The sequence below is a fragment of the Lithobates pipiens genome, unplaced genomic scaffold, assembly GCF_037356315.1.
Source record: "Lithobates pipiens isolate NorthernLeopardFrog02 unplaced genomic scaffold, aLitPip1_a1.2 Scaffold_16, whole genome shotgun sequence".
Classification (NCBI taxonomy): Eukaryota; Metazoa; Chordata; class Amphibia; order Anura; family Ranidae; genus Lithobates; species Lithobates pipiens.
Genome location: NW_027507748.1, coordinates 387,656,377 through 387,676,923, shown reverse-complemented (window position 1 = coordinate 387,676,923; position 20,547 = coordinate 387,656,377). Strand labels below are relative to the sequence as shown.

The 20,547-nt window shown below is 40.8% G+C and overlaps 1 protein-coding gene across 3 annotated transcripts in view; it reads right to left on the bottom strand.

The window, feature by feature from the left end:
• Nucleotides 1–10,181: 10,181 nt before the first annotated feature.
• The window catches only part of CRCP (CGRP receptor component), an 84,459-nt gene continuing 74,093 nt past the window's right edge, over nt 10,182–20,547 (bottom strand). For all 3 annotated transcript variants that reach the window (XM_077482271.1, XM_077482273.1, XM_077482272.1), the window contains 3 exons: nt 19,239–19,333; nt 11,864–11,921; nt 10,182–10,616 (listed from right to left, as the gene is read on the bottom strand). In XM_077482271.1, coding sequence (XP_077338397.1) covers nt 10,473–10,616; nt 11,864–11,921; nt 19,239–19,333 — 297 coding nt within the window. In that variant the 3' untranslated portion in view covers nt 10,182–10,472. The remainder of the gene's footprint in view (nt 10,617–11,863; nt 11,922–19,238; nt 19,334–20,547) is intronic.

Here is a 20,547-nt window from a genome sequence, read left to right as displayed (position 1 = left end):
GGGGTTGAATAATGACCGATTCCTCAGTCCACTATCCGTTTGACTACTAGGGTTACTACTCCCCAATTTAGGGGTGTTGGGGTGCATCAAAAAATGTTTCTTAATATTTAAGGTGCGAATGTATTTGTGTATATCTATGTATACATCAAACTTATTCATACTCTGTCGTGGAGCGCATTTAAGTCCCATGTTCAGAATATTCAGTTCCTTCTTATCCAATGTCACCTTGCTTAAATTAAAAATGCCATTATTTAAGTGTCCCTCAGTCTCTTTCTTGGATTGTTTCCTCCGTCCTGCCCTACATCCCCTCCTCCTCTCCCCATTGAACCTCCTTGTTGGATGGGCCCATTTCTCTGTCCATTGGATATTACTGGAGTATGTCCTCTCGGGGTCATCCCTCCCCCCCTTCCCCCTCTGATTTAAAAAAGGGGGAGGGGGAAGAGTCTGAGGTGGGAACCCAGATTCATTCATCCTTCTATTTCCATCATCATATGCCAGAGGCATGAACCTATTATGTAATGGTATCAGATTACCCCTTTCCCGGTTACCATCATACCCATATTCCTGTCCCCATCTTTGATTACTTTGGGGTGCAAAATGTGCTGGGTAGAGATTCCTATCCCCATAGGGTGGCGGATAGTCATAATAGTTAACTTGATAATCATTTCCCCTTTCCCTTGGGGGTGGTCTAGGTGAGTAATAATCACCATAGGAGTTTACTCTACCCTGTTGTGTGTTATTATACCCTTGACTGGGGGTCTGAGTTGAGGGGGTTTTACATAATATCGAATGTAACATCTAAGGTCGAATGGATTTCGACATACATAGTGTTTAACTTTCATGGTCGAATAAATTTCGACATACGCACCGGAGATCGTAGCGAATTCTAATATCGAATGTGTAATATTTAATGCCGAATACCAGTTCTTTGAAGGGGGACATCGAATACTGTGATTTGAGCATGCGTAGACCAGGGATCTGGTTTCGGCGCGTATTTTGGACGCCAGGACACACTTCATTAATATGGGTGTGAGAGATGGACAGTGAAGGGAGTTGATTGGACGATGGGGAAATATAAGGTGGGATGCTAGACCAGATAGCCAATCCCATGATTAAGTCTGAAACGACGAAACATGTCAGGGGCGTGGCTATCTGGTGAATATTGAGCTGACATACAGTTAGGGCCATAAATATTTGGACAGTGACACAATTTTCGCAAGTTGGGCTCTGCATGCCACCGCATTGGATTTGAAATGAAACCTCTACAACAGAATTCAAGTGCAGATTGTAACGTTTAATTTGAAGGGTTGAACAAAAATACCTGATGGAAAATGTAGGAATTGTACACATTTCTTTACAAACACTCCACATTTTAGGAGCTCAAAAGTAATTGGACAAATAAACATAACCCAAACAAAATATTTATTTATTCAATATTTTGTTGCAAATCCTTTGGAGGCAATCACTGCCTTAAGTCTGGAACCCATGGACATCACCAAACGCTGGGTTTCCTCCTTCTTAATGCTTTGCCAGGCCTTTCCAGCCGCAGCCTTCAGGTCTTGCTTGTTTGTGGGTCTTTCCGTCTTAAGTCTGGATTTGAGCAAGTGAAATGCATGCTCAATTGGGTTAAGATCTGGTGATTGACTTGGCCATTGCAGAATGTTCCACTTTTTTGCACTCATGAACTCCTGGGTAGCTTTGGCTGTATGCTTGGGGTCATTGTCCATCTGTACTATGAAGCGCCGTCCGATCAACTTTGCACCATTTGGCTGAATCTGGGCTGAAAGTATATCCCGGTACACTTCAGAATTCATCCGGCTACTCTTGTCTGCTGTTATGTCATCAATAAACACAAGTGACCCAGTGCCATTGAAAGCCATGCATGCCCATGCCATCACGTTGCCTCCACCATGTTTTACAGAGGATGTGGTGTGCCTTGGATCATGTGCCGTTCCCTTTCTTCTCCAAACTTTTTTCTTCCCATCATTCTGGTACAGGTTGATCTTTGTCTCATCTGTCCATAGAATACTTTTCCAGAACTGAGCTGGCTTCTTGAGGTGTTTTTGGGCAAATTTAACTCTGGCCTGTCTATTTTTGGAATTGATGAATGGTTTGCATCTACATGTGAACCCTTTGTATTTACTTTCATGGAGTCTTCTCTTTACTGTTGACTTAGAGACAGATACACCTACTTCCCTGAGAGTGTTCTGGACTTCAGTTGATGTTGTGAACGGGTTCTTCTTCACCAAAGAAAGTATACGGCGATCATCCACCACTGTTGTCTTCCGTGGATGCCCAGCCCTTTTTGAGTTCCCAAGCTCACCAGTCAATTCCTTTTTTCTCAGAATGTACCCGACTGTTGATTTTGCTACTCCAAGCATGTCTGCTATCTCTCTGATGGATTTTTTCTTTTTTTTCAGCCTCAGGATGTTCTGCTTCACCTCAATTGAGAGTTCCTTTGACCGCATGTTGTCTGGTCACAGCAACAGCTTCCAAATGCAAAACCACACACCTGGAATCAACCCCAGACCTTTTAACTACTTCATTGATTACAGGTTAACGAGGGAGACGCCTTCAGAGTTAATTGCAGCCCTTAGAGTCCATTGTCCAATTACTTTTGGTCCCTTGAAAAAGAGGAGGCTATGCATTACAGAGCTATGATTCCTAAACCCTTTCTCCGATTTGGATGTGGAAACTCTCATATTGCAGCTGGGAGTGTGCACTTTCAGCCCATATTATATATATAATTGTATTTCTGAACATGTTTTTGTAAACAGCTAAAATAACAAAACTTGTGTCACTGTCCAAATATTTATGGCCCTAACTGTACACGGAGCTGGGAAGGAGGTCTAGGACTGAGAGGACTGAATCATCAAGCTTAAAGGCGCCCTTTTCGAACGGACCTGCTGTGTGGGACCAGGCGGGACGCACGAGGAGGGGTGAGAGAAAGCGATCCAGCACCTTATCTAATAAGTCCGCTGTGACCACCAATGCCCCGACGTATTCAGAGTAGTGCTGTGGAGTGGAAATGTGAAGCGAGTCTTTTTACCCTTTTGAAGTGATTTAACCGTTTTGAGTTCATGTGAGTGCATAAAGAGTGAGATTTTTAACATTAAAAAGTGATTGCAGTATTACACTATTGGGGGCTCCCTCTTTGATTTCTCTTTGAGGTATATATATATGCATTGAAGTGCTTAAGTGGAGAAGATCCAATCGGATGTGCTGGTGTCTGAACTACCTCTTGGGAGGTTTTTGAAAGCTCTTTTGGCCTGACACGAGAGTGTAAGGCTTATCAGTCGGTGAGTGTTTTCACGAAGGGGATCACAAGCACGGATGGTGTGGTGAAGGAGTCACTTGTAAAAAGTGATTTGAACACTGGAGATTTGTTCACGCACTTATAGAAGGATTTTTTGTAATATGGAAATCTACTATTAATACTGTTTGGTGGATGGACTATATTCACATTTTTTATTTATACCAGTCACTGTGTGTATAATTTAGATGCAAATTTAAGTATTCACTGAGTGATAGTGATTTATATAATTTATTGTTTGTAATCTATAACACATTTTGATCCAGATAGGTGAGGTAGTGTTTACTGAAAGGTAACACTGGTAATAGCGCTACGTGCAACCAATTAGTTGATTGAAGTTTCAGAATTAGTTTGTATGCACCTATATATATTTCATATTCTTCTATTGTATTTTATTACATTCTATTCTGTTCTTTACTATTCTTTTATTTTCATTCCATTGTGTTATTATTTTATATTCTATTTTACTGTATTCTTTTTTAGAAATCGATTTATATTTTTTCAATTTTTATTCAAATTTGTTTCCGAATTCGATTCGAATAATTTTCAAATTAGAAATTTTTTCCAATTCGATTCGAATTCCGTCCGAATTTGGTGGAATTTATTAGCATTGTAATTCGGATGTATCCGAATGTCCGAATAATGAAAATTCGGAATTTCGTTTCGGAACGAAATGAAATGCACATGTCTAAGGGAAATCAGAGAAAGGGAAGGGATTGCAAAAGTGGAAACAGGTACTACTAAAAATTGGTACTTGCTCCCCTTAAAAAAAAAAAAAAACTGTAACTCAGTTACAGGCTGAGAGGAATAAACGAACAAGCGGCACTCTGTTTTAATTATTAGGCATCTGCACTTCCATTTTCCTCTTTGTCCCCCTACAAAGTCCAACAAATAAAGGAAAAGAAATAGTATTGGTAAACCATTTCATGACAAGTCAAAATTTAAACTACTCACAAAAGGAGCATAAACACAAGCATGATAGTAATCCTACAGCAAAATCCGGGGGTGGTTTTCTCCTAAACGTCCGTGTCTCTGAAGTGCAGCTGACAGCTCGTGCGGGTGGATTCCAACATTCGCAGCCTATGGGAACACAGGGGAGATCAGAGGTGGCATCACTTCCGGGTGCAGGGTATGCTTGCTCATTTCTCAGTCCCACAAATACCTGTTGAAACTGCTGGAGAAGCCCACCTAATGCATCTTCTTGTGATAACGTGGCAACATTGCTGCCTTGCTCTTGAATTCACAGCAGCATAGGCTGCACCTGCTTGCACTACAGTGGGATAAAAAAATGTTGCAGTGGGTGTGGCTATTAGTATTATCACTGCTAATTCACAAGCTTGCCAATCAGCACCTGGCCTATTTCTGGATTGTAAGCACTGCCTCTGTTGCTGAAATGCCCCCATTGTGAGCTGTAGTGTTGGGTAGTACATGACACAAATGAAAGGATTTGCGTCAGTCAGGAATGTTAAACAAAATTTTTGGGGTTTGTGTATTATATCTTAATTGGAGTTGACACTTTTTTAGACTGCCATACAGAAGCCTTTAGTTGTACTTTAAAGCTGAATTTCAAGAAGCTTTAAAATTCTCCCTTGCAGTGGGGATGCATCTGCACTGCAAAGGTAACTGCTCATTTAGGTCCAGGGGGCATGGGAAAGGAGATTTACTACCCACTGCTAGACCAGTCCCAACTGGGTCTTCTCCCCCCTACCCCAGCAGTTTAAGATCCTGACTTCATCAAGACAGATTTAGAGTCCATAGCCCTGTCTTGGATGTGTTGGCACTGATGAACAGCCCAGCGCATGGGGGCGCGTGGGTCTGCCAGCAAAGCGAAGGATCAGGTAAGTAAAAAAGCTTTTGCTTTCCCCTAGAATAAACAAAGCAGGTAACCTATACAGTGCAAGCACAGCCCCACTGCAAGTGGGAATTTTCAGATTTTCCAGAGTTGGGCTTTAACCTCCCTGGCGGTAATCCCGAGTGTACCAAATGTGGTAACCCCCGAGCCACACTGGGGATTACACCGTGGTAACCATGTACTGTTACTTACCTTGTCCCTACCTCACCCAATGTCCTCCCACGGATGCAGCCATCTTCCAAGTTCCCTTCCCTGTGAGCACCGCAACGCAGGGGGTGGAGCCGTTGGGAGATTCAAGAAAGTACAAAACATAACATACACACAATACATTGTAACCTGTAGATTGCATTACTGTATCAAACCATTTCCCCTCAGTTTTGTCCCTAGTGCTTTGTCCAGTGCCCTGCCTGCACTTTAACAGTTCTTTAGGCATGTAAACTTGAGAACATCCATGGCATCCAAAAAGCGTCCCTTTAGGTCAAAAGCGGTTTTAGACCAGCTAAAAAACAGCGATCGTGAATTAGAATCACTTCCAGAATTGAGCGATAAGTGGGGAAATTTGTCATCAGACACTGAAAGCGACGACAGCAACGATTCTGTGACTGAGCTCAGTGATGTGCTAACTTGGCGCTCTATTGACTGTGGTACGGATCAGGCAGCGCCCCCAAGATTCACATTTACTGAAGCATCTGGTATGAAAGTAGAAGTTGAACACGACAACCCCTTGGCATACTTACAATTATTTCTGACCGATGAGGTTATTGAAAAAATTGTTACTGAGACAAACCGGTACAAAGAGCAAGAATTAGCTACTACGCATAGGAATTTTCAAAGAAGCAGAAGGTGGGAACTAGTGACACGACATTTGGAAATTTCTTGGCCTAATAATACTTCAGAGAGTGGTGGGGAAACCCCTGCAGAAGTGGCATTGGACAACTAATAAATTACTTGCCACTCAATTGTTTGGCACGGTCATGTCAGAGTACAGATTTTCCCCGATCATGAAATATTTACACTTTGAAAACAACAAAGAATTTTACGAAACTACTGATCCTGCACCAAAACTAAAAATGTGGGCAGTATCTCAAATGATTCTAAACAATTTACAACTGAGTTATATGCCAGAAAGAGATATCAGCATAGATGAAAGTCGAATGGCCTACAAGGGAAGGCTCAGCTGGGTACAATACATTACATCAAAGCGAGGACTATTTTGCATAAAATCCTACATGCTATGTGAATTGTCAACTGGCTACATTTGGAATTCAGTCATATACACTGGAAAGGGAACAACATTCAATCCAAAATACAGCAACTATGAAATTACAACATCTTCCATTCTTTCACTCATTGAGCCAATGCTAAATCAGGGCTATTGCTTAACAGCCGACAACTTTTATACATCTCCTGAACTTTAGGAGTTTCTTCTGCAAAACAAAACAGATGCCTATGGAACAGTTAGGGCTAACCAATGTTTGACAATAAGAAGCTGAAGACTGGAGAAATGGTTACCTGGCAGAAAGGCAAAATGATGGTGTGACAAGAAAGATGTGTGCCTAATGAGTACAGTCCATAATGCCTATGGTACGCACAAAAGATGGGAAAGAAATCAGGAAGCCACAAGTAGTGATAGACTACAATAACACCATGGAAGGCATCGACAGAGCCGACCAAGCAGTGACATTCTGCCCATCAATGAGGAAACAGCAAAAGAAGTACTACAAGAAGATCTCCAGGCATCTCCTTGAGCAATGCTTGTGGAATGTCTACAGTCTGCGCAAAAAAAAAAAAAAAAAAAGAGTGACAAGCCTGTGATTCATTCTTACTTCATTTGGAAAGTTGCCGAACGTATCTTTGTGAACCACCAAACACCATCAATGGCTGTGAATGGAGCTGGACGTTGTGCTGTTGGCGTTGTTAACCCAGAATGCCTGACTGGTCGTCACTTCATGGACTACATCCCACCAACTGAGAAAAAGTCAGCACCTACAAGGATGCGCATGGTTTGTTGCTCAAAGCGAAATGACAGGGGAAAGAAAATCAGAAAGGAAACCAGGTTCCATTGTCTTGATTGTGACGGACTGTGCAGTACCATGTTTAAAAAATGTTCATACTCGGGATGTTTACTAAACCAATATGCAGTGTATAGCATTAAAGTGACTAGTAATATTGCACCCTTGTTTGGACAAATTTCTGTGTTTTTGATTTGATTACATTATTGAATAAAATGTATTATTTTTTATAATTATTTATTATTTTGTGTTTAAAACTTTATCATACCCGGGATGTCTACTAGACTCTTATTTGGACAGATTTAAAGGGTAAGTTCAAATCTGTAAGGTGAACTTACACAGGACCCCCCCCCCCCCCCAGTCCCAATGACCATCTCCCGTTCTGACCCCTGCTATAGCTGTGGAACGGGTCTAGGGCTTAGAAATCCCTGAAGCTTCATCTCTAAAATTTACCCTATCAGGAGGGACGTTTAGGAGTATTCGAATTGGTAGGCGCCGTCACATGGGTGGCACCAACCAATCAGAACCTGAGTAGCCTGTCCTGTCAGCGGGAAAGAAGACGCAAGAATGCCACTGGCTCCCGCTGCTGTCAAAGTCAGTTAGCCAATGAGGGGAGAGAGAGGGTGGGGCCGAACCATAGCTCTGTGTCTGAATGGACACACAGACCTGTGGCTCAGGTGCCCCCATAGCAAGCTACTTGCTGTGGGGACAGTTGACAGGATGTAGGGGCCAGGAGCGCCGATGAGGGAAAACCACTGCATAGAGCAGGTAAGTATAACATGTTTGTTATTTTAATAGAAAAAAAAACTAAAAAATAACTTTTGTATCACTTTAACTGTGTATGGCCCTTAGTACATATACTGTGGATGAATTGAGATTTAGTCCTCTCAATTCAACCCATCCTTTTATCATATTTTGACATGCCTGATGTAGATTAATAAGAAAAAATGCAAAGCCTACAAAACTAAATCTATTGAAACGTTAAAGTATTAGTTCATTTTTGCTAAACAATTATATTTTACAATGTTAAGAAGTCCACTGAGTTGTGACTTGTTAGGTAATTTGTTGGTCCCCACTATTAAATACAAGTAGTAATCTGTAGTTTCTCAGAATTGGTAGCCACTAACTGTAGGTAGAGGTCCAGATGACTATTTGTGCATTTGAAATTTCAACACACCTGCAGATAAATACCGTACTCATTTCCTTACAAAAAACAAAAGTTCTAGGATGTCATTCTTAACTTCCTTCTGATAGTATGGCAATGCCACAAGGAAATGTGGAAAGCTAATAGAATGCAATTCATTTCAAATATTTCCCAGAAGATATTGGGCTTATTGACCTAATGATAAAGTCTACTCAGTGGGTCCGAGTGGAGGCCAATATGGCAACATAAAATTCTCAATTTAAAATGACCTTAGTTCCTGTAGGTGCCAGCTCTCCAGCTCCCTTTTTTTGGTTGTAAAAAGTTTCCTAAAGGCATCTATAATTTTTGGCATACGCCAGATAGTTTTAGTATGTTTCAAATAATCTGGTTGTGATAAGACTATTCCTGATAATTGGGGCCATAAGGTATTTGCCCAACTGGGTATTCTATAAGATACAGTCATATGAGGGCTGCAATGAAGAGTCTTGTCATTGTTCCCCCACACCGTATGGCATGGCATCTCTGGGTCAGAACACTTGGCTTTAATCCTTGAAAGCTAAATCTTTACAAATCAGGCCACTGTGTATTGGGTGACCCAACCTGCTTGTGCATGGACATCTTATGAGTATACACTTAGTAGTGGGAACAGGTGGATGATAGGACTTGACCCAGCATGGCACTTCAGAATACAAGCTTCATGGGATGGCCTCGAGGGGAGGTATAAAATTACATTCTACACTTATATCATCCTCCTGCAAAGAAACCCAATGAGTCTGCACAAGAAGTCATTCCAACAGCAGAAACATTTTAATTGATTGGTTTGCGCAAAGGTTATCACATCTACAAACTATAGGATATATTTATGGCATTTTTATTTTTAGTAGTTATGACGGCGATCAGCAAATTTTAGCGGGACTGCGACATTGTGGCAGACAAATTGGACACCAAGTGACACTTTTTAGGGACCAGTGACACCAATACAGTGATAAGTGCTAAAAAAAAAAAGAAAAAAAAAGTGCACTGTCACTGTATAAATGACACTGGCATGGAAGGGATTAACATCAGGGCCAATCATAGGGTTAAGTGTGCTCCTAGGGAGTGCTTTCTAACTGCGTGGGGGATTGTTTAACTGGATGAAGAGAAAGATCTGTGTTCCCGAATAGCAAGAACGCAAGATCTCTCTCTGGCAGAAAGGTGGTCTGCCTTGTTTACATAGGTAGACCGCCGTTCTGCCACTCCAGTGAACGTTCGGTGGGTCCAAACCTGCAGAATTGTCTCCCGCTGTCCAATTACTGCGGTAGCAGGTCGCCGGCAGAGCACGTGCCCCCCCCCCCCCCCAAGACCCCGGGGGAGGAAACAGCATACAGGTACGTTGTTTAACATAGCCGGGCTGCCCTGCCACAGTAAATGTGCGGTGGGCGGTCAGGAGGCAGTTAAAGTGGTTCTAAAGCCATTACTTGCATGAAGATAAATAATGTTTACATAGAAATATGACCCCTCACTTATACCTACTCGATCCATCGCTGTGCCTGTCTGCAGCGGCTTCCTCCCTTTTCTCTATTCATTCACACAGGCTTAGCTGAAAGTGGCAGAAGCCATTGGCTCCCACTGCGGTCAGTCAAATCCTGTAACATGGGGAGGTGGTGAGCCGCACTGTCTGCATCTATAGACAGGCAGTGCAGCTTGGGAGTGAGCTCGCAGGTGTACCTCCATAGCAAGTGGCTTGGGGGGGGGCACAAGAGGAGGAGCCAGGAGCACCAGAGGTGTACCCAAGAGTTCGGGATTGCTCTAGCAACAGAGCAGGTAAGTATAAGCCTGTTTTTTTTTTTGTTTTTTTTATAACAAACTGTTTACAATGACTTTAAGAGACATATTTTCACTTTTTTTATTATTAGTAAATATATGTTATGATAATGTTTTATTAACCACAGTTTTTTAGCATTCACAATCTAGTCATACTTTCACGAAAATACCGTACGTTACCCTCCAAAAAATGCAGCATTTTAATTAGAAAAAAATAAATAAAATAAATTGGTGGAACTGAAGATACATAAGGATATTTTTCACTTGTGTGAATTCGTAATATTTTAGGATTAGAGATCATCCAACAAAATTGTAGAATAGATTTTGTTTGTTATTGATGAATGGGTTTTATCCTATTGGAACATCATCCTCTTCCATTTTAGTCTCCTCTTGTGTTGCAGATTCAGGATCTCCAGGAAGAATGCTTGTTGCTGTCTGAATGAGCTGCTCAATCTGTTCTTCTGTCAGCCTCTCTTCACTCTCTTCCACCATCTATTTTAAAACAATGAAACAACAAAAAACAGGATCTGTGAAACCAAACCACAAACTGCATGATTGGGGAACCCTATGTAGACATAAAATCCATTCAAACAAACCTCAGAGTTCTTTAAAGCCAAACTCCAGGACAACTTTTTGCTTAAAAAAAAAAAGAAAGCAACTCTGACCGCAATACTTACCCTCAATCCAGAGCCCTCCTACACTCTCCTCTTCTTGGCCACAACAGGGCTTCCACCTTGTGCTAGGATTACTCAGCTCAGAAGACTCCAATCTGAGTGCAGGGTGTCATGGACTTGCCCACTGCGGCATTTTAATAGCACTCATTATTCACAGTGTAATGGTGCAAACATGATGACCATCAGTTCGGACCACCCAACGCAGAGCAGAGTTGAAGAGAAAGAGGACTGGTCTGAAGACTTTAGAACTATTAAAGTGAAAAAATAACATACATACAGGAGGGACCTTCAGGAGAGGGAGAAGAGGTGGCTTGGGGAGTATGGTGCCTGTAGTCGGGCTTTAACCACTTGCCAACCGTAGGCCTTCCTATGATGTCCTCGGTTTGCAGTGGTTATACCAGGATGATGCCTGCAGCTACAGGCATCATCCCAGCATTACAATTTGCAGCCGGAGATTCCCTGTAATGCAGAAGTGATGGTTAGCCAATCGATAACTTTTGCGGGTGATGGAAGGGGGTACCCCCTACCACCGCCGCCTTTCCCAGACTCTGCCGTCTGACCGCGGAGCCCAGGAGCGCTGTGATGGGTGGCGATGGCTGCACAGTACAGAGAGGGAGGAATGGACATTGTTCCTCCTCTCCGTTTACCTGGCCATTAGTGGCCAGGGAAGCAGCAAATCAGACCGATCTTTGTCTGATTGGCTGCACTGGAGGCCAGAGGAGAGATTTGATATGCAGATTTGGCTCCTTGATCTAAACTTTTAATTGTTTAATAGTATTTTGGTAAAGCAAAGAGGAAAAGTGAAACCTGCAGTAAACCATTTTATCAGCATTTTTTTTTTCAGTGCTCTGTCTTCGGTAAAGGATATTTGGTTTTGAGCATTTGCTCTTCATACTGTCTTGATGGAGAAGCTGCTTTTTTAAAGTAAAGAAGACTCGAAAGCTGGAGATATATGGAGATCTCAACAAACAAAGATGTGCAACAATAAAGCTTCTCTCCTGTGACATTCACTCAGCAGATATTGTATTCTATCAGAAAATGCTATAAGAAGAGGAATGCACTCACCAGCTGGATTTCCACTGCTGTCATGGGCCGATGGTTAAGTAGTTGCAGCTTTTCTGCTCTTGAAAAATAAAAAGTATATTATTTCTCCCATGGACTTTTTTTTAAATGCAATACAAAAATTTTCGGCTCATAAAACATTCTGTGCACAGAGCATATCTGTAACTGCTATACAAATCATTCACTATTTCTATTGGTAAGATTTTAGCAATGGAAACCCAACTAAACAAAATTAGCTTTTGGACCTAAATCGAATGGCTTTTGTTAAGCCAGACTGCATTTTCATGGACCATATCAGTGATTGCTAATTTGGGTTACTGCAGTCATTCTTTGAGCTCAGACCACTTGACTATAGATAACAGCTATGGCATCTCTTTATTAAGTTTTGGGTGACTAATCAATGAAGGTCTACTCTGCAGCACCACCTTGTGGTAAAAATCTCACATGTCTGAGTGCAGTTGGTAGCCTTCATTTATATGCCAGCAGATACAACATCCTGTAATGGAGTACAGCTTGATTGCAAGGTGGAGAGGGAAGACCATAACCTATTGCCTGATACACATTAAAGTGGATCGTCACTGCATCTGAGCACCACAATCCAAAATAACAATTTAATTCATTTTTAATATTCAAAGCAAACCTCACCCATCCATGTCTCCATGCTTTATTTTGTTGAGAAATCACTTTGACCCCTAGCATTTCTGGCCTTGGCCATCTTGAGTAAGGGCTAATGATTCATGTAGGATTTACTTCCTGGAGCCCATAGCTCAGAAATGCATGCAGGAGGATGTGCTTAGCTGAGAAAACCCCTCCTCCCCTCCCCTCCCGAAGACTCCTCAGATGTAGGACATATTTTGCCTAGGCAAGAAACCAGGAAGTAACTGAAGAAATAAAAAAACATTTAAAACAAGTTAAAGCGATAGGGTAGACTTATCTATCTATTTATTAATGCTAGCAGCATGAGCTTTAATAATCAAAGTTGATTGGGAGACGTGGAGAGATGGGGATGGATGGATGGATGGAGGAGTTAAAAAAATGAATTAAATCGTTTTTTTGGTTTGTGGGGCTCAGATGCAGCGAAGATCGGCTTTAAATCTCCTTCAGCAGCAAATATAATGTAATTTAGAGTAACAGGCTGGAAAATTGGATATGTTCGTGAGATATAGAATCATTTATGCAGCAAAAAGATATATTTTTCATTTATTGATAGCTATGTCAATCAATATGGCACCATTCTAGCTGATACTACTTTGGATCTGCAATGATGGCACAACTTTTTACCTGTCGGACCAATTAGCATGATATTTTTTATTGCGGTGACATGACCATATAAATCTGACTCACTAGCAGTTCGGCGCTTGACCTATATTTTTTTGAAAAAAAATTCCTAAATTTGAAATACTGAAAAAAGGCATATAATCATAGGAACTAAATTTACAGGGATGACACTACTATATAATTTCCTTCATGGATGTTGCCATTTTTACTTAGTGTATTGCCTTTTTATGGTGGTTTTTAACATAGCATGCAAAGATGGTAATAACTGCTAGGTTTATATTCATTCTCACCAAGCTAAAAGATGCACAATTCTGTAACTAAACACATAGGTTATTTTCACCTTTCCTGTCCTAAAGCTGCAATCTGAATGGTAACAATTTAAATTAAATTACAGAGAGAAAATGGTAACGCATAGCAGATACATTTCATATCCACTATACATTTTATTTCAGTAATTTAGTTAAAATTGGTTCGTGGTAAAGTGCAATACCATAAAAGGGACCTGTCACATCTTTATTTTTTTTCACCCTAACACCCACATAATTCTGCCATTTATTCCCTCTTCCGTATTCCTTCATATACAGTGCCGGTTGTATGTGTTGGTGCAGCTAGAATGTCATTATATTTTACAGGGATTTTTAGGTGGGTATCACAATATGGCTCCAGCTATCTATGCGACATGTATGCAGCTAAAAAACATAATATGCAAATTATAATCATAGAACAAGTGGAATATAAAACATGCAATTTGGTAGCCAGCCAGAGGTTTTGGTAATCACTGTTAAACAGAAAATTGTTGTTACCGGTAACAGAGCGACCAAATATTATTAGACAACCAGTTTTTTCATCAATCGCAATCCTTCCACCTACTCAATGTCCTTCCATATAGATAAAGTTGGCAAACAGGTGAGGATGAATAAAATGTCTCTTTATTTTATCCAAGGAGTACACATATTTCAAACAGAGTCAACGCGTTTTAGTCTATCAAGGCATTACTCATAGTTACCCCTGATCAAAGTGCCTTAACTTTAAGGTTTACCAGCATACAGGATAGATCAGAAACTAAAGGACAAACCTTTGACATGATTTTGGTAGGTTTTATAGGCAGTAGTGGTGGAGTCACTAGTGGTGGAATTAAGGTCACAGCAATTTCAAATTTTTGCATTGCAACCACAGGTTCTAGCATGCACTGAAAGTGGGGCCCTCAATGACATTGGCTCATCTCCCCCACACCTGCCCACAGAGGGTGAATGACAGTAAAATTCCCTCCCTGTACTCTGAAGACTTTCAGAACAATTCTAATTGAATGCGACTATGTCACATGTTAACACTCTTTAAATCAGAAGCAGATCTTGACCTGGTTTTATGGTCACTTCAGTAAATGGAAGATTTTTAAACACATGCATATAGGCTTTTCTTGACTTCTGCTTTAATGCAAACCCAACAGCTTTAAGAGCATCAAGCAATAAGAAAATCACTACACCTTTATATTTTTTAGACTTTAATAGTTTCTTCCAGCTTTAATCATCAGATCCAGTTTTGGTTTGTTTTCTCACAATTTTATCAACAGTTTTATACTATCAATTAACATCTATTTTTAGACTTGCAATAAACCATTTAGACCAATATGTTTGTCAGAATGTACAGTAGATATAAAAAGTTTACACACCCCTGGTAAAATGTCAGGTTTAGGTAATGTAAAAAAAAATGCGACAAAGATAAATCATTTCAGAAATGTTTCCATCTTTAATGTGACCTATTAACTGTACAACACGGTTGAAAAAGAAACTTAAATCCTTTTAGGTGGAGGGAAGTAAAATAAATAAATAAATAATTTGTTGCATAAGTGTGCACACCTTGAAACTAATACTTTGTTGAAGCACCTTTTGATTTTATTACAGCACTCAGTCTTTTTGGGTCGGTTTCTATCAGCATGGCACATCTTGACTTTGCAATATTTGCCCAGTCTTCTTTGCAAAAACACTCCAAATCTGTCAGATTGTGAGGGCATCTCCTGTGCACAGCCCTCTTCAGATCACCCCACAGATTTTCAAATGGATTCAGGTCTGGGCTCTGGCTGGGCCATTCCAAAACTTTAATCTTCTTCTGGTGAAGCCATTCCTTTGTTGATTTGGATGTATACTTTAGGTCGTTGTCATGCAGAGAGATAAACTTCCTCTTCATGTTCAGCTTTCTAGCAGAAGCCTGAAGATTTTGTGCCAATATTGACTGGTATTTGGAACTGTTCATAATTCCCTCTTCCTTGACTAAGGCCCCTGTTCTAGCTGAAGAAAAACAGCCCCAAACCATGATGGTGCCACCACCATGCTTCACTGTGGGTATGGTGTTCTTTTGGTGATGTGCAGTGTTGTTTTTGCGACAAACATATCTTTTGGAATTATGGTCAAAAAGCTCAACCTTGGTTTCATCAGACCATAACACATTTTCCCACATGCTTTTGGGAGACGTCATGTGTGTTTCTGCAAAATTTAGCCAGGCTTGGGTGTTTTTCTTCATAAGAAAAGGTTTCCGTCTTGCCACTCTACACCATAGCCCACACATATGAAGAATACGAGAGATTGTTGTCACAAATACCCCACAGCCAGTACTAGCCAGATATTCATGTAGCTCCTTTAACCACTTCAATACCGGGCAGTTAAACACCTTCCTCCCCAGACCAATTTTGAGCTTTCAGCGCTGTCGCACTTTGAATGACAATTGCGTGGTCATGCTACACTGTACCCAAATGAAATTTTTATCATTTTTTTACCACAAATAGAGCTTTCTTTTGGTGGTATTTGATCACCTCTACGGTTTTTATTTTTTGCTAAACAAATAAAAAAATACCGAAAATTTTGAAAAAAAAAAATGTTTTTTTTTGTTTCAGTTTCAAAACTTTGCAAATAAGTAAGTTTTCTCCTTCACTGATGGGCACTGATGGGGTTACACTGATGGGCAATGATAAGGCGGCACTGATGGGCACCAATAAGGTGGCACCAATGAAGTGGCACTGATGAGGTGGCATTGATGGACACCGATATGTGGCACTGATAGGCGGCACTGATGGGTGGCACTGATGGGCGACACGGATGGGCACTGATAGGTGGCACAAATTGGCACGGATTGGCATGGATAAGTGGCACAGGTGGGCATGGGTTAGGCGGCACAGATGGGAACTGATAGGCGGCATTGTATTATAATATATTGCACTAATGGATGCCAATCAGTGCCAATCAATAATGCATGCCAATCAGTGATGCCCATTGTGGGCACTGATTGGCATCCATTATGGGCACTGATTGGCATCCATTGTGGCACTGACTAGAATCCCTGGTGGTCTAGGGTGGCATACCTTTACCTTGGCATCCCTGGTGGCGTCCCTGGTGGTCCAGTGTGGGCATCCTCGGGGGGGGCTGTGCTGATAATCGATCAGCACAGACCCCCCCTGTCAGAGGAGCAGCCGATCGGCTCTCCTCTACTCGCGTCTGACAGACGCGAGTGAGGAAAAGCCGATCACCGGCTTTTCCTATTTACACTGTGATCAGCCGTGATTGGACACGGCTGATCACGTGGTAAAGAGTCTCCGTCGGAGACTCTTTACCGAGATCGTAGTTGCCGGGTGTCAGACTGACACCCCGCAACAACGATCGCCACGATGCGCGCCCCCGGGGGCGCGCAGCGGCTCATAATCCTGATCACGTCTTATGACGTCCGGTCAGGATTATGAAACCACTTTGCCGCCGTCCATTTGCTATAGGGCTGGTGGCAAGTGGTTAATATTGCTGTAGGCCTCTTGGTAGCCTTCCTGACCAGTTTTCTTCTCGTCTTTTCATCAATTTTGGAGGAACGTCCAGTTCTTGGTAATGTCACTGTTGTGCCATATTTTCCCCACTTGATGAGGACTGTCTTCACTGTGTTCCATGGTATATCTAATGTCTTGGAAATTCTTTTGTACCCTTCCCCTAACTAATACCTTTTAAAAATGCGATCCCTCTGATGCTTTGGAAGCTCTCTGTAGACCATGGCTTTTGCTGTAGGATGTGACTAAAAAAACGTCTGGAAAGACCTACTAGAACTGAACCTTATTTGGGGTTAATCAGAGGCACTTTAAATGATGGCACATGTGTACTGACTCCTATTTAACATGAGTTTAAATGTGATTGATTAATTCTGAACACAGCTACTTCCCCAGTTATAAGGGGTGGATGTGCAGTTATGCAACCACATTATTTTATTTTTTTTATTTTTAGTTTTGAAATGATTTATCTTTGTCTCATTTTTTTACATCACAGAAACCTGACATTTTAACAGGTGTGTAGACTTCTTACATCCATTGTAGTTAGGACACATAGTGGTTGTTCTCTTTGCAAAATGATCCTGCAGCAAAGGCACTTTTTATATTACATGATCTGAAATGATAAACACTGAGGCAAGAAGACCAGGCAGAAAATATGTGCATTGTGTTCTTTGCTGGGCCAGCTGCCATAGAGTGGATTTGTGGCCATTATTGTGATGAAACAATTTGTTTTTTTATAGAGTACAAAGAGAGTGCTATCAAAATAAGGTTAAAGATTCAGCATTTAACTGGCTTCTTTTGAGAACACAATCATAATCCAAATGTGGAAGTAATATTTTGTTATACGGCATTTTAAAGTTTTGTCTTATCGTCATTTGTTAATGATTAAGATGCATGCCAGCTTAAAAAAATAAAGTGTGCAGATTGTTCTGTGTTGTCTCTAAATTAGATCACAGGACCTGCCAAAAGTCCTTGGCATGCAGGCAGAAAACTGAAGAGAGCCTAAACATATGCTTTTTACTGTGTATCACAGGTTTCATGCACATGGGGGAGAAACTTGAGGTCATAGAACGTAACTGCGGGTGCATTTCTGTGCCTGGGATATACACATACCACATACAACCAATCATATTAATAAATGGCTGTAAGCTGCTACTTGCATAAACATGTGCATTCGTACAGATGTACAACTCTGAATGTGGAGAGTTTGCATCTAGGGGCGTGTGGGTTTATAAAAGCGGAGTTTCATTAAGCAGGAGCACTAACCCCCGTACAGCCACTCATTACTATACTTTCTGTGTAACTAGGGCGTGGACACGCACCTGCAATTTAGACTGTATGCCTAAGAGCACCCATGTGCATAAAGCCTTACAATGCACGTTGAACTAAAACTTTTTTTTGGGTTCTGGATAAAGAATTCAAAAGTTACTGTGACCCCACTGAGGAGATTTCCCTTGATTTTCTCCTAGTGACATTATGTCACTAGGACAGTTAGTATAGGGTATTCTCTAAGTGGAACACAGAAAGCAGGAAAAACACATTTTTAACCACCTCAATCGCGCCATAGCCAAAAGGTTTCCCTTGGCGTCCCTCCTGAAAAATGCCTCCTGCATTGGGCGCGCACTGTGACCGCTGTGTCCTTTGGACGCGGCTGAGCACAGATCAGGATAAAAAGGGACAATCACAGTGGCCCTTTAACATGTGATCAGCAGTGTCCAATCACAGCTGATCACATGTAAACAAACTTGCCGGTTAGCAGCATTCCTTTCCTCACATGCTGTAACTGCCTGAGGAAAGGAGAGTCAATAACCAGCAAGGCTGACAGGGCACATTTACACTGATAATCAGTGACTTGATTATTAGCACAAGTCCATCAGTGCAGCCTCATGAGTGCCCGACAATGATAGCAACCACTGTGCCTTATAAACATATCAATTAGACTAAGAATCTGCAAATCTGTATATAAATGTAATTGAGACACAAGACAGAAAACAAGTAAAAATAAGAAAGTAACATAAAAAAAAGAAACAAGTAAATTCTAGTTTTCTTAGGGCTCCTGCATGTTTTGAACATGATAAATGTCCCCTGCTTGTGTATAAATCTGTGCAGTATAATTATCACTGAACAACATAAACCATTTATTTTTAAACTTTCACCATATGCTTCTTATCGTTTCATTCCACTCCAGTCTGTGCCAAGTATGTGTTCCTCATACACACAGACCTATTCTGTCCTGAAATGTAGTAAATAGTATCTATGGTAAGATATAAATGCTAAAAGAACATGTAACAAGCAAACACTTACTTGGTCAATTTATGCGATTTCATTGCAGTTAGGAACTTTTGCACTATTTCAGGACTCTGATGCTGGCATGGTGTGTTGGACAAATATTTCAATGTCTACAAAAAAAAAAAAAAAAAAACAGATTCACATCATCAGCTATTACTGCAATCAGACACTTAATCACGTGTATGGCAAGCTGCCAAATGAAGAATGAGGTCTTGAAAGCTTCTAGTCACCTCATTTTGTATTTTTAAGTTGGCTGATACTCAACATTGCCAGATTTAATGTGTTTTGAGTTAGTTTTAAACTGTAACTACACTATCTACACGAAAAAATATAAAATGGTTAAAAGGTCTTTTATACACATATCTCTGATGGAAGACAAACTCTACTGTAAAGGTAACCTTAAAATGAGATGATTGATTTTCAGTATTTATATAGCACCCACATATCACAAAGTTCTATACACAGCACATAAACACATTTACACCATTTTCTGTTCCCTGCAGGAGCTCAAAATGTAATATATCTAACACATATAATATACACTATGAGCAACATGGCAGGGTGCCAAATAACCTATCGGCATGTTTCAGCGCACAGGAGGAAACCCAGCAAGCCAGTCGTATTTGTTTTATTTTCAAATCAAATGTCATTACAGGAACAGAACGTATACTTAAAATACTGTGCAAAGGTTTTAGGCAGGTGTAAAGAAATGCTGTAAAGTAATAATGCTTTAAAAAATAACACGTTTAATTGGTTATTTTTTTTTTTATCAATTTACAAAATACAAAGTGTGCAAACACAAGAAAAATCAAATCAATATTTGGTGCGACTACCCTGTGCCTTCAAACCAGCATCAAGTCTTACACTTTGCACTTCGTACACTTGCAAAAAATCAGGGATTAGTCAGGTGTATGATTAACCAGTTATACCAAACAGGTGCCAATGATCATCATTTTCATACATACGATGAAACACAGTCATTAACAGAAACAGCTGTGTAGGTGGCTTAAAATTGGGTGAAGAACAGCCATACTCTGCTACTAAGGTAAGGTCGTTGAAGACTGTTTCATGTCACAGGTCATACACATGGCAAGACTGAGCACAGCAACAAGACACAAGCTAGTTCTACTGCATCAGCAAGGTCTCTTGCGGGCAAAGATTTCAGAGCAGACTGGGGTTTCAAGATGTGCTGTTCAAGCTCTTTTGAAGAAGTGCAAAGAAACAGACAAGGTTGAGAACCATAGACACAGTGATTAGCCAAGGAAACTTCAAGCAGCAGATGAAAGACACATCATGCTTATTTCCCTTTGACAGCGGAAGATGT